Below are 13565 nucleotides of genomic sequence, written 5' to 3' on the forward strand. Positions count from 1 at the left end.
GTGTATCTGGGTGATTCAGGCTGTAACACAACAACATGTGGAACAAGGCAAGGAGGAGTCATACACCAGCACCTTCAAGTTTAAAGTGTGTGTGTGTGTGTGTGTGTGTCGCTGCGTGTGGTCTACGCAGACGGCTCCCAGTACAGCAGTGTTCCAGACTGTATGTTCCGGAAGCCGTTGGAGGGACAGAGCCTCATCAGCTACCTGTCAGAGCAGGACTTCGGCAGCTGTGCTGACCTGGAGAAGGTGAGCCTTGGAGGGTTCATAAACCCGCTTCTGACCCTTGACCTCTGAGTGATTAGAATCTAACGTTGAAACATTCCAATTCTCTTGAAGTCTTCATTCGTACACTCCTCCCCACACATTTAATTGCTCACCCTAGAACACTCCTTTTAAAGGAAATGTATTAGTCCACACTTAAGAGAGAGGATTACAGGATAGGGACACTGTTATAACCTGCCTCCGCTGCTAACTTGTCTGATAGGATAAGCAACATGGTCGAATAAGGCACTGGTTGGCAAGGAGGATAGGTTTCTTTGATGAAATCAATGATCGAATACCTTTTTATTTCATGTTTAACGGATGCCCCTTTACACTTGTCAACAGCAAAACAATATGACTGATATAGAGCGATTATAGCAAAATATAATGTCCTTATTGTCTCTTAAGTTGTTCATTTTGTATATCAACAACATTGGGGGTCTTATTGAAACAGCGGATGTTCATTTTTATGCAGATGATACTGTTCTTTATTCAAGTGGTAGTAGTTTATCTTTAGCCTTTGAAAATGCCCAAAGAGCATTTAACATCATACAACAGAATCTGTATGATTTTAAAACTGGTTCTAAATTCGGGTAAAACAAAATGCATGGTATTTTCAAATGCCAGGCATGTTACAAATCATGACATTGCTACATTGGCTGGACATAATATAGAGCAAGTTAAAGTGTACAAATATTTGGGTGTATGGGTTGATGATAAGCTGAGCTTCACTGTGCATGTAGAGAACTTGATAAGGAAGCTCAAGCTGAAAATAGGATTTTATTACCGGCATAAGGCTTGTTTTTCTCTGGAGGCCAGGAAGGAGCTGGTTTGATGTACATTACTGTCAGTTTTAGATTTTAGTGATGTTATATATATGCAGGCCTCAGCCACTACCCTGAGATCACTTGATTCAGTGTTTCACGCAGCCCTCAGGTTCATTACAAATCAGAAACGTCTAACACATCATTGTGATCTCTACAGCGCTGTTGGCTGGTCGTCATTGACCTTGCGTAGCCTTAAACACTGGTATACACTGATTTATAAGGCCATATTGGGTAAAATGCCATTTTATCTCTGTTCTTTTTTTATTCAGGTCGGTAAATAAATATCAATGACGGTCCCATTCTCATTTGCTTCTAACAGTACCAAAGATTAGAACAGGTCATGGTAGAAATAGTTTTAGTTACTCAGCTCTGTGGTCCTGGAATTCTCTCCTGAACATTTTAAAATGTGATGATCTAGTTTCGTTGGTGGAGTTTAAACACTTGATCGACGTATATATCATAGAGTGTAATTGTCTTTAGGACAGCTGTTTTTTAGTCAAGACTTTCGTGTTTTTTAACGTAATATGTAATTGTTGTACTGCATGTATGTTTAATGTTGTGTTAGTGTATAAGTTTTGTCTAAAATGTTCCCCCTGCTAGTATTGGACCAGGTCTCTCTTGGAAAAGAGTTCTTATCTCAATGAGAAAAATCTGTATAAATAAAGGTTAAATAATAAAAAAAATTCACCTCCCCAACTGTGTTAAATCAGTCATAACTTCAAGTCTGGGCAGACTAAAGCATCCATATTGTGTTACAACAAGGCCTCACTCTCCTCCGGCCATCTGCATCTCATTCCAGGAGAACGCCCACTTCAGCATCTCGGAGTCTCTGATCGCCGCCATCGAGCTGATGAAGTGCAACCTGCGGCGGCGGGTGGTGGTGGAGGAGGAGGAGGAGGGTGACGACAGTGACTCAGAGATCCAGCAGCTCAAACAGAAGATCCGGCTGCGTAGACACCAGATCCAGCGGACCCGCCTACCGCCCTCACAGCGCTGTAAGAGCTTATACATGGGCCAGACGTACACCTGCACGGATACGCACGCGCACGCGCTAGAGCTGGGACGATAAACTGAAAATTACCCACACCGTCTTTCTCTTACTGAAGTATTTTGCTGTAACTTTCTGTGATTTTTGCTACATAACGTTCCTGTAGCTTGTTCTCGAACCATTAATCTGGTCAACAGTTAACAGCCTATGCATTATGTTGATTCCTGCTATGAAAGTATCTGCATGTCCCTATTTTGCTGTCTGCTGCTGTTTGATCGAGCCTCTCACTCCCTCTCCCCACTGTGCTCTAGGACGGCAATTCACAAACTGGGGTATATGGGTATGCCGTCAGGGGTACGCGCAAATGTGATTCACATTTTCAAACAGTCCATTTAGATTTTCAAACGGGGCTATACATTTGGGTGATGTTTTTTTTTCTTGTCTGAGTAGCCTCGTTTCACTGCCAAAAATAAAATGAAACCATCTAGTGTTCAGAAAAATAACAACACAATGTCAAATACAGGTAGCCTAGTCAAATAATTAACATCCAATCACATTAACCGGTACTCTCTCGCAGGAAACCTTCACTCTTGCGCAGACATTTAGAAACGAAACATGCCAATTTGAAAAATAAGCCACTGGAGTTTTTTGAGTGAGAATTAAGACGACCTTTGAGTAGTAAGACATGTATAAAAGCACAGATTGCACTAATAAGAAGGGGCTAGAAGCTTCTTATAGGGTGAGCTACCGAGTGGCTAGGACAGGCAAGCCCCATACTACTGTGGAGGACTTAATTCTTCCTGCTGCCGCTGATATGGCTGGGGGAATGCCTTCATCAAACAACACTGTTTTACGACGCATCAGGAGATGTTTTGAAACAATTACAGCTTCGCATACAAGCCAGTGAATTCTATGCGATACAGCTGGATGAGTCAACAGACGTGGCGGGCCTGGCACAGCTCCTAGTATATGTCCGTTATGTTTATGGGGGTCAATTAAGGAAGACATCCTCTTTTTGTATTTTATTTAACCTTTTATTTAACTTCTAAGTCAGTTAAGAACAAATTCTTATTTACAATGATGGCCTACACCGGCCAATCCCGTACGACGCTGGGCCAATTGTATTTATTTATAAACTAAAAATCAGATCTCTTAAACGTTTTGTTCATTTTTGTTATATTATCTATACAGTAGGCCATAATTGATTTTGGCCCATTAGGCCTGGCATATTACCAAGTTCAAAGAGCTTTTCATTTTGATTGGGTTATTTTGCCTAAAAACCTATAGGCCTACTTGTAGAAAAATGTAATTTGTATTTCTAAGTCACAGCCTACAGTACAATCAGAAACTATTCAGACCTCTTGACTTTTTCCACATTTTGTTACGTTACAGCCTTATTCAAAATGGATGAAATACCATTTTGTCCTCATCAATCTACACACACAATACCCCATAATTACAAAACAAAAAAACTGGTTGTTAGACATTTTTTGCAAATGTATAAAAAATAAATAACATACCTTATTTGCTTAAGTATTGAGATCCTTTGATATGAGACTTGGGTGCATCCTGTTTCCATTGATCATCGTTGATGTTTCTACAACTTGATTGGAGTCCACCTGTGGTAAATTCAATTGATTGGACATGATTTGGAAAGGCACACACCAGTCTATAAGGTCCCACAGTTGACAGGTCATGTCAGAGCAAACACCAAGCCATGAAGTCGAAGGAATTGTCCATAGATCTCTGAGACAGGATTGTGTCGAAGCCCAGATCTGGGGAAGGGTACCAAAACATTTCTGCAGCATTGAAGGTCCCCCAAAACACAGTGGCCTCCATCATTCTTAAATGGATGAAGTTTGGAACCACCTAGAGACTTCCTAGACCTGGCCACCCGGCCAAACTGCGTCATCAGGGGAGAAGTGCCTTGGTCAGGGAGGTGACAAAAACCAGATGGTCACTCTGACAGAGCTCCAGAGTTCCTCTGTGGTGATGGTTGTCCTTCTGGAAGGTTCTCCCATCTCTGCAACACTCCACCAATCAGGCCTTTATGGTTGAGTGTCCAGACGGAAGCTACTCCTCAGCAAAAGGCACATGACAACCCGCTTGGAGTTTGCCAAAAGGAACCTAAAGGACTCCCAGACCATGAGAAACATGATTCTCTCGTCTGATGAAACCAAGATTGTGCTTTTTGGCCTGAATGCCAAGCGTCATGTCTGGAGGAAACCGGGCACCATACCTACGGTGATCATGGTGGTGGCAGCATCATGATGTGGGGATGTTTTACAGGGACTGGGAGACTAGTCAGGATTGTGGGAAATATGAACGGAGAGATCCTTGAAGAAAACCTGCTCCATAGTGCTCAAGACCTCAGACTGGGGTGACGGTTCACCTTCCAACAGGACAATGACCCTAAGCACACAGCTAAGAGAATGCAAGAGTGGCTTCGGGACAAGTCTCTGAATGTCCTTGAGTGGCCCAGCCACAGCCCAGACTTGAACCTGATCAAGTATCTCTGGAGAGACTTGAAAATAGCTGTGCAGCGACGCTCCCCATCCAACCTGACAGAGTTTGAGAGGCTCTGCAGATAAGAATATGAGAAACTCTCTAAATACAGTAGTACCAAGCTTGTAGCGTCATACCCAAGAAGACTCGAGGCTGTAATCGCTGCCAAATGCGCATCAACAAAGTACTGAGTAAAGGATCTGAATACTTATGCAAATTATTTTTTTAAATATAAATGTGCAAAACAAAATCTAACCTGTTTTTGCTTTGTCATAATGCGGTATTGTATGTAAATTGATGAGGGAAAAAAACTATTGATTCCATTTTCGAATAAGGCTGTAACGTAACAAAATGTGGAAAAAGTCAAGGGGTCTGAAAACTTTCCAAATGCGCTGTACACGCAAAATGTATAGACTGTAATGATTTAATACAGTGAAATGTTTAAATGCTGAGCACTTTATGTCCCTAACAGCCTATTGTGTGGCACTAGCAAATGCTTCACAATGTATTTCTTTCTAGGCTATAGCCTTGAAATAATTTAAGTAATATAGCTGAAATTCATTTTCGTTCCTTCTTAGGCTTATTCAAATACTTTTCATTCAAATCCATATCGTTTGTTTTTGATACTTAAAAATGAAATGGTAGGTTCAGGTCGTCACAAAAATAGTATTTTAGTATTTGGAGCAGCAGTTTATTTTATTTTTTTCGGAGCGGTTTTTAGCGGAGCGGTTGGAGCTGTGTGCACCGGGATTTCCAACCACTCAACTTCGCTCACATATTCTGGCACCCATACAACTCCTCCATTGGGGGCTTAGTCCCATGTCATCATTTTGCTGGTATTAATTTTAACCCTCTCTCTCCCTCCCCCCCCCCCCCCCCCCCCCTTTCAGTGTTCCATTCAACAGACAGTGGATGCTCCCGCAGGAGCTCCCAGGATTCCTTTCACCTGTCCAACTCGGGCTCGGCCGAGGAGGTGGAGGAGTGCGAGCTGAAAGGTAGAGCGAGGGAGGGGAGACATTAAATGCATGCTTCATGCGAAGTGGTTGTCATTTGTGTTACTGTCCCACATCATTCACAACCTCTTCGTCGGGTGTCCCACATCATTCACAACCTCGTCGTCGGGTGTCCCACATCATTCACAACCTCGTCGTCGGGTGTCCCACATCATTCACAACCTCATCGGGTGTCCCACATCATTCACAACCTCATCAGGTGTCCCACATCATTCACAACCTCATCAGGTGTCCCACATCATTCACAACCTCCTCATCAGGTGTCCCACATCATTCACAACCTCGTCGTCGGGTGTCCCACATCATTCACAACCTCGTCGTCGGGTGTCCCACATCATTCACAACCTCGTCGTCGGGTGTCCCACATCATTCACAACCTCGTCGTCGGGTGTCCCACATCATTCACAACCTCGTCGTCGGGTGTCCCACATCATTCACAACCTCGTCGTCGGGTGTCCCACATCATTCACAACCTCGTCGTCGGGTGTCCCACATCATTCACAACCTCGTCGTCGGGTGTCCCACATCATTCACAACCTCGTCGTCGGGTGTCCCACATCATTCACAACCTCGTCGTCGGGTGTCCCACATCATTCACAACCTCGTCGTCGGGTGTCCCATTTTTACTGGCAGTTGTTAACATTGCTCTCTGGACTGTTAGGGCAAGATAGATTGGTGTGTGTGTTTTGTAAAAGTTATACATCTTTTATTATCTATGATAAGAGCATATAAAAGCATTGAAGGCAGGTTCATGTAAGGTTAATTGGCACAAACTGGTAGTCATAACTGTGGCTTCCCGAAAAGGGGTGGGTTATTTGAAAAAGGGGTGGGTTATTTGAAAAAGGGGTGGGTTATTTGAAAAAGGGGTGGGTGTTTGAAAAGGGGTGGGTTATTTTAAAAAAAGAGTAGAGGATGTGTTGAGTTTTCTGTGGATCCAGCTGCTAAGATACCGTACCAGTCTTAACTATTGGGTTTGTGGGCTAACATATGGATACACTTTTTACCTAACATTGCTGTGCTGACTATCAGCATGGTTGGGTTGGCTTTATTGTGTGTTCCCATGTCCTTTATCTGTGTGGGGTGTATAGAAAGTACTACCTTGTGGGTAGTGTATAGGATATAGTATATATGTGGGGGGGGGGTGTAGTAGTTTATAGGATATATGTGGTGGTGTGTAGTAGTGATGTGTGCTAGTGTATACACTATCATTCAAAAGTTTGGGTCACTTCGAAATGTCCTTGTTTTTGAAAGAAAAGCTTTTTTTTTGTCCATTAAAATAGCATCGAATTGATCAGAAATACAGTGTAGACATTGTTAATGTTGTAAATGACTACTGTAGCTGGAAACGGCTAGTGTATATATGTGGTGGTGTGGGGCTGGTAGTGTATATTTGTGGTGATGTGGGGCTGGTAGGGTATATATGTGGTGGTGTGGGGCTGGTAAGGTATATGTGGGGGTGTGGGGCTGGTAGGGTATATATGTGGTGGTGTGTAGTAGTGTATATGTGGTGGTGTGGGGCTGGTAGGGTATATATGTGGTGGTGTGTAGTAGTGTATATGTGGTGGTGTGTAGTAGTATATATTATATACAGTGGGAGGAAAAGTATTTGATCCCCTGCTGATTTTGTACGTTTGCCCACTGACAAAGAAATGATCTGTCTATAATTTTAATGGTAGGTTTATTTGAACAGTGAGAGACAGAATAACAACAAAGAAATCCAGAAAAACGCATGTCAAAAATGTTATAAAATGATTTGCATTTTAATGAGGGAAATAAGTATTTGACCCCTCTGCAAAACATGACTTAGTACTTGGTGGCAAAACCCTTGTTGGCAATCACAGAGGTCAGACGTTTCTTGTAGTTGGCCACCAGGTTCGCACACATCTCAGGAGGGATTTTGTCCCACTCCTCTTTGCAGATCTTCTCCAAGTCATTAAGGTTTTGAGGCTGACGTTTGGCAACTCGAACCTTCAGCTCCCTCCACAGATTTTCTATGGGATTAAGGTCTGGAGACTGGCTAGGCCACTCCAGGACCTTAATGTGCTTCTTCTTGAGCCACTCCTTTGTTGCCTTGGCCGTGTGTTTTGGGTCATTGTCATGCTGGAATACCCATCCACGACCCATTTTCAAAGCCCTGGCTGAGGGAAGGAGGTTCTCACCCAAGATTTGACGGTACATTGCCCCGTCCATCGTCCCTTTGATGCGGTGAAGTTGTCCCGTCCCCTTAGCAGAAAAATACCCCCAAAGCATAATGTTTCCACCTCCATGTTTGACGGTGGAGATGGTGTTCTTGGTCATAGGCAGCATTCCTCCTCCTCCAAACATGGCGAGTTGAGTTGTCAAAAAGCTCCGTTTTGGTCTCATCTGACCACAACACTTTCACCAGTTGTCCTCTGAGTCATTCAGATGTTCATTGGCGAACTTCAGACGGGCATGTATATGTGCTTTCTTGAGCAGGGGGACCTTGTGGGCGCTGCAGGAGTTCAGTCCTTCACGGCGTAGTGTGTTACCAATTGTTTTCTTGGTGTCTATGGTCCCAGCTGCCTTGAGATCATTGACAAGATCCTCCCGTGTAGTTCTGGGCTGATTCCTCACCGTTCTCATGATCATTGCAACTCCACGAGGTGAGATCTTGCATGGAGCCCCAGGCCGAGGGATATTGACAGTTTGGAATCTGATTGATTGATTGCTTCTGTGGACAGGTAACAAACTGAGATTAGGAGCACTCCCTTTAAGAGTGTGCTCCTAATCTCAGCTTGTTACCTGTATAAAAGACACCTGGGAGCCAGAAATCTTTCTGATTGAGAGGGGGTCAAATACTTATTTCCCTCATTAAAATGCAAATCAATTTATAACATTTTTGACATGAGTTTTTCTGGATATTTTTGTTGTTATTCTGTCTCTCACTGTTCAAATAAACCTACCATTAAAAGTATAGACTGATCCTTTCTTCGTCAGTGGGCAAACGTACAAAATCAGCAGGGGGTCAAATACTTTTTTCCCCCACTGTATGTGGTGGTGTGTAGTAGTATATATGTGGTGTGTAGTAGTATATATGTGGTGGTGCGTAGTAGTATATATGTGGTGGTGCGTAGTAGTATATATGTGGTGGTGCGTAGTAGTATATATGTGGTGGGGCGTAGTAGTATATATGTGGTGGGGCGTAGTAGTATATATGTGGTGGGGCGTAGTAGTATATATGTGGTGGGGCGTAGTAGTATATATGTGGTGGGGCGTTGTAGTAGTATATATGTGGTGGGGCGTAGTAGTATATATGTGGTGGGGCGTTGTAGTAGTATATATGTGGTGGGGCGTTGTAGTAGTATATATGTGGTGGGGCGTTGTAGTAGTATATATGTGGTGGGGCGTTGTAGTAGTATATATGTGGTGGGGCGTTGTAGTAGTATATATGTGGTGGGGCGTTGTAGTAGTATATATGTGGTGGGGCGTTGTAGTAGTATATATGTCTCTCAGATGGCTGTGAGGGCCAGTCCCTGATGGCGGTGTCTAGGAGTGGCCTCTCCCTGTCGCATGCCTCCCTCTTCTCAGGTATCATTACCTAAAGTATTTTTTTGTGTGGGCCCACATTTTTTTGGGGGGGGGGGGGGGGGGGGCCAGGGAGCTATGGGTTTGGAGGGTAGGGTTGGGCTCTATCCCATTTTTCATTAACCAAATACACTGCTGGACTCACCAGCTCCCACTTTCTCCCGTTGTGCTATATACAAACAAACACGTGACTGGCTCAACTGTTCTGGGGAACTACGGTAAACTTCATCATGTAAAATAATGTGACCGGTGAAAGGAACAACATCATCTGCTTCATTACCTAAAGTCATTTTTGTGTGGGGGGGGGGGGGGGGGGGGAAGAGAATGTTGTGAAACACTATCATTCCACTATTACTGTAAATCTATTGACATTTTCCGAAATGACAATGCAACTATATTACATGTATCTCCTTTAAAATAAACATCAGATATTACTCGTGCAAGAAGACTACAGTTAAGAGCCTTACAGTGGACTACAAACAAAATGACTGCCACCTAATCGTATTAGCTGTGTTCTATAAGGGCGTAGCTATCAATAAATTATAAGATAATTACAGCACTGGTGAGAGATACTGCTGCGTGGTAGGCTTTCATAAGACAAAGGACACTTGTTGAATATGTCTGAATTTGCAGCGGACTAACGGGTTAATAGATCAGTCCTTTTGCATAAAAAGGTAGGGATTTTTTTCTTTGTGATTGTCTGAATTTGATTCCTTTCTTTTGAACCAGATGATGCTAGTTTGATAGTTGTGCTTTAAAAGCACTGAGCCTAATCTCAATCTCTCTGTTTCTCTCTTTCTCTCTCTCTCTCAAAATTTATGAGGCTCTAATGGCATGGGGAAAAACAAATGTTTACATTGCCAAAGCAAGTGAGAGAGATTAATAAACAAAAGTGACATAAAAAAAAATTCACTGTAAACATTAACACTCACAAAAGTTCCAAAAGAATAAAGACATGTCAAATGTAATTGTCTATATACAGTGTTGTAATGATGTGCAAATAGTTAAAGTACAAAAGGGAAAATAAATCAACATAAATATAGGTTGCATTTACAATGGTGTTTGTTCATCACATTTTTCTGAGATAATTTCCTTATTCATTTCCAGATCTAAAATGTTCCTGTTTTGACTAATTTAATAGAGTGGGTTAGGTCTGCTCTTTAACAAATTAGCATTCCCCCTGAGTCTCTTCCCTGTTTCACATCTGGTAGTTTGGTGGATGGGACTACCAGTTTTCTGTAACCTAGAGGACAACCAGTGGGTCCGTCTCCTCTATACCACCCACCTGGTAGTTTGGTGGATGGGACTACCAGCTCTCTGTAACCTAGAGGGAAACCGTCTCCTCTATGCCACCCACCTGGTAGTTTGGTGGATGGGACTACCAGTTCTCTGTAACCTAGAGGACAACCAGTGGGTCCGTCTCCTCTATACCACCCACCTGGTAGTTTGGTGGATGGGACTACCAGTTCTCTGTAACCTAGAGGGAAACCAGTGGGTCCGTCTCCTCTATACCATGTTTCTTGTAGGATGACATTGTCTGTATTTTCAATTTCTTTGATTTAAGTCTGGATTCCTGCTCTTTAGGCCAAAGGCAGCTGACCTCAGAACTTGTATATTCCAGGATGAGATTGTAAAAGCTTTGTATTCCATAGTGTATAGTGTGGTTTAGGCCCGGACCATCACAGTAGGTGTGAGCAGAGCATGTTGAGCATCTGAGGCATACCTCTTAGGTCGCAGGATGGGGCTTGGGCAGGTGTAATTTTGGGTGTTGGGTCTGTTGCTCTGCTCACGGCCTGGGCATATGTCATGTTGAGGTTTCTTTATCTTTCTCTCTCTCTCTCAGATGCAGACATAAAGCGCGGTGTGAAATCCAGTGGCCGCTCTTTCCTCAGATCAGAGTCTATGTAAGAACTACTTCCTCCCTTCTAGCCTCAAAGATGTTGGCCCAATGCCAAATCGACCTCTAGATCCTTTGTCCTATGCACTTGTGGAGATTTGAGAGGATTTGACAGGTATAAACAATTTGTTAAGAGCACGCGCCAACTTGTCTTCTCTAAGATCTCCAAAAGTGTTTAATCTATGGGCACAATTAGTTGTAATGCACATATGAAAATCATAACTGGCATGTACAAATGGTAGGATAAATGATAAATTGCCACTTCACATGAAAAAGGTTGCTGACTCCTGGTAGGGGAGAGTGGGGTACATTGAGCCACAGTGGTACGCTGAGCCACCCTTGTTTTCTAGCAAACCATACACAAAATGAATCATTTTACCAAATATTTAAGCGTTTGTGAAGGAAGAAACCACATGGAAAAAGTTAGCTCCTAAAAACAGATTTTTCACCAAGACAAATGAATTTCTTGTGTTAGAGGTTTCATGGTGCTTGTAGATAATTGAAATATTATTTTATACATCAGTTGGGGTCTCGATCAGCTCCAATATGAGGTCATAAACCGAGTATGAAAGTGCATTCCTGTAGCTGTGTGGGCTAATGTAGTCAAAATGTTTCTTTCTATTGCTGGATTCGAACTTGCAACCTTTTGAAATCAGAGGCAGATGCTTTTATTGTTTCCGTAAGTTAAAATTAAACTGTTTGGTGTACGCATGTTCTCTATTCCTACTATCAATCTTTCTCTCTCTCTCTCAGTTCTCCTTCGTTCCTCCAGTCTAACTCTGCTGAGTCGGTGGCCATGGGCCTGCTCAGGCAGTTTGAGGGCATGCAGCTCCCTGCAGCCTCGGAGCTCGACTGGCTGGTCCCAGAGCAAGACGCACCACAGAAGGTACACACACACACACACACACAAATAGACTCACACAAACTGACCTGTATCCTGCTACCCCTCAGCTCCTGCCCATCCCTGACTCCCTGCCCATCTCTCCTGATGACGGGGAGCATGCTGATATCTACAAGCTGAGGATCCGAGTGAGAGGGAATCTGGAGTGGGCCCCCCCGCGACCCCAGATCATCTTCAACATTCACCCCGCGCCCAAGTGAGTCCTTAACAGACACACACACACACACACACACCACACACACACACACACACACACACACACACACACACACGGGTCACAAACTTAGTTGCTGACTTCACACTATTCTCTGTTTGCCTCCCCCTTTTTGTCTCTCTCTGTCTATCGCTGTCTCTCTGTCTATCGCTGTCTCTCTGTCTATCGCTGTCTCTCTGTCTGTCGCTGTCTCTCTGTCTATCGCTGTCTCTCTGTCTATCGCTGTCTCTCTGTCTATCGCTGTCTCTCTGTCTGTCGCTGTCTCTCTGTCTATCGCTGTCTCTCTGTCTATCGCTGTCTCTCTGTCTATCGCTGTCTCTCTGTCTGTCGCTGTCTCTCTGTCTATCGCTGTCTCTCTGTCTATCGCTGTCTCTCTGTCTATCGCTGTCTCTCTGTCTGTCGCTGTCTCTCTGTCTATCGCTGTCTCTCTGTCTATCGCTGTCTCTCTGTCTATCGCTGTCTCTCTGTCTATCGCTGTCTCTCTGTCTATCGCTGTCTCTCTGTCTATCGCTGTCTCTCTGTCTATCGCTGTCTCTCTGTCTATCGCTGTCTCTCTGTCTATCGCTGTCTCTCTGTCTATCGCTGTCTCTCTGTCTATCGCTGTCTCTCTGTCTATCGCTGTCTCTCTGTCTATCGCTGTCTCTCTGTCTATCGCTGTCTCTCTGTCTATCGCTGTCTCTCTGTCTCGCTGTCTCTCTGTCTATCGCTGTCTCTCTGTCTATCGCTGTCTCTCTGTCTATCGCTGTCTCTCTGTCTGTCGCTGTCTCTCTGTCTGTCGCTGTCTCTCTGTCTATCGCTGTCTCTCTGTCTATCGCTGTCTCTCTGTCTATCGCTGTCTGTCTGTCTATCGCTGTCTGTCTGTCTATCGCTGTCTGTCTGTCTGTCTATCGCTGTCTGTCTGTCTGTCTATCGCTGTCTGTCTGTCTGTCTATCGCTGTCTGTCTGTCTGTCTATCGCTGTCTGTCTGTCTATCGCTGTCTATCGCTGTCTCTCTGTCTGTCTCTGTCTATCGCTCTGTCTATCGCTCTGTCTATCGCTCTGTCTGTCGCTCTGTCTGTCGCTCTGTCTGTCGCTCTGTCTGTCGCTCTGTCTGTCGCTCTGTCTGTCGCTCTGTCTGTCTGTCGCTCTGTCTGTCTGTCGCTCTGTCTGTCTGTCGCTCTGTCTGTCTGTCGCTCTGTCTGTCTGTCGCTCTGTCTGTCTGTCTGTCTGTCGCTCTGTCTGTCTCTGTCGCTCTGTCTGTCTGTCTGTCGCTCTGTCTGTCTGTCGCTCTGTCTGTCTGTCGCTCTGTCTGTCTGTCGCTCTGTCTGTCTGTCGCTCTGTCTGTCGCTCTGTCTGTCTCTCGCTCTCTGTCTATCGCGCTCTCTCTCTCTGTCTATCGCGCTCTCTCTCTCGCTCTGTCTATCGCGCTCTCTC

At 44.2% G+C, this 13565-nt stretch overlaps 1 protein-coding gene across 1 annotated transcript in view; it reads left to right on the forward strand.

Annotated features, from left to right (window-relative positions):
• rubcn (rubicon autophagy regulator) overlaps positions 1–13565 on the forward strand; it is a 71241-nt gene that overhangs the window by 45405 nt on the left and 12271 nt on the right. The window contains exons 9-14 of the mRNA XM_082962401.1: positions 87–246; positions 1888–2083; positions 5472–5576; positions 10984–11044; positions 11791–11923; positions 11989–12134. Coding sequence (XP_082818527.1) covers positions 87–246; positions 1888–2083; positions 5472–5576; positions 10984–11044; positions 11791–11923; positions 11989–12134 — 801 coding nt within the window. The remainder of the gene's footprint in view (positions 1–86; positions 247–1887; positions 2084–5471; positions 5577–10983; positions 11045–11790; positions 11924–11988; positions 12135–13565) is intronic.

The sequence above is a fragment of the Salmo salar genome, chromosome 16 (assembly GCF_965601325.2).
Source record: "Salmo salar chromosome 16, fSalSal1, whole genome shotgun sequence".
Taxonomy (NCBI): Eukaryota; Metazoa; Chordata; class Actinopteri; order Salmoniformes; family Salmonidae; genus Salmo; species Salmo salar.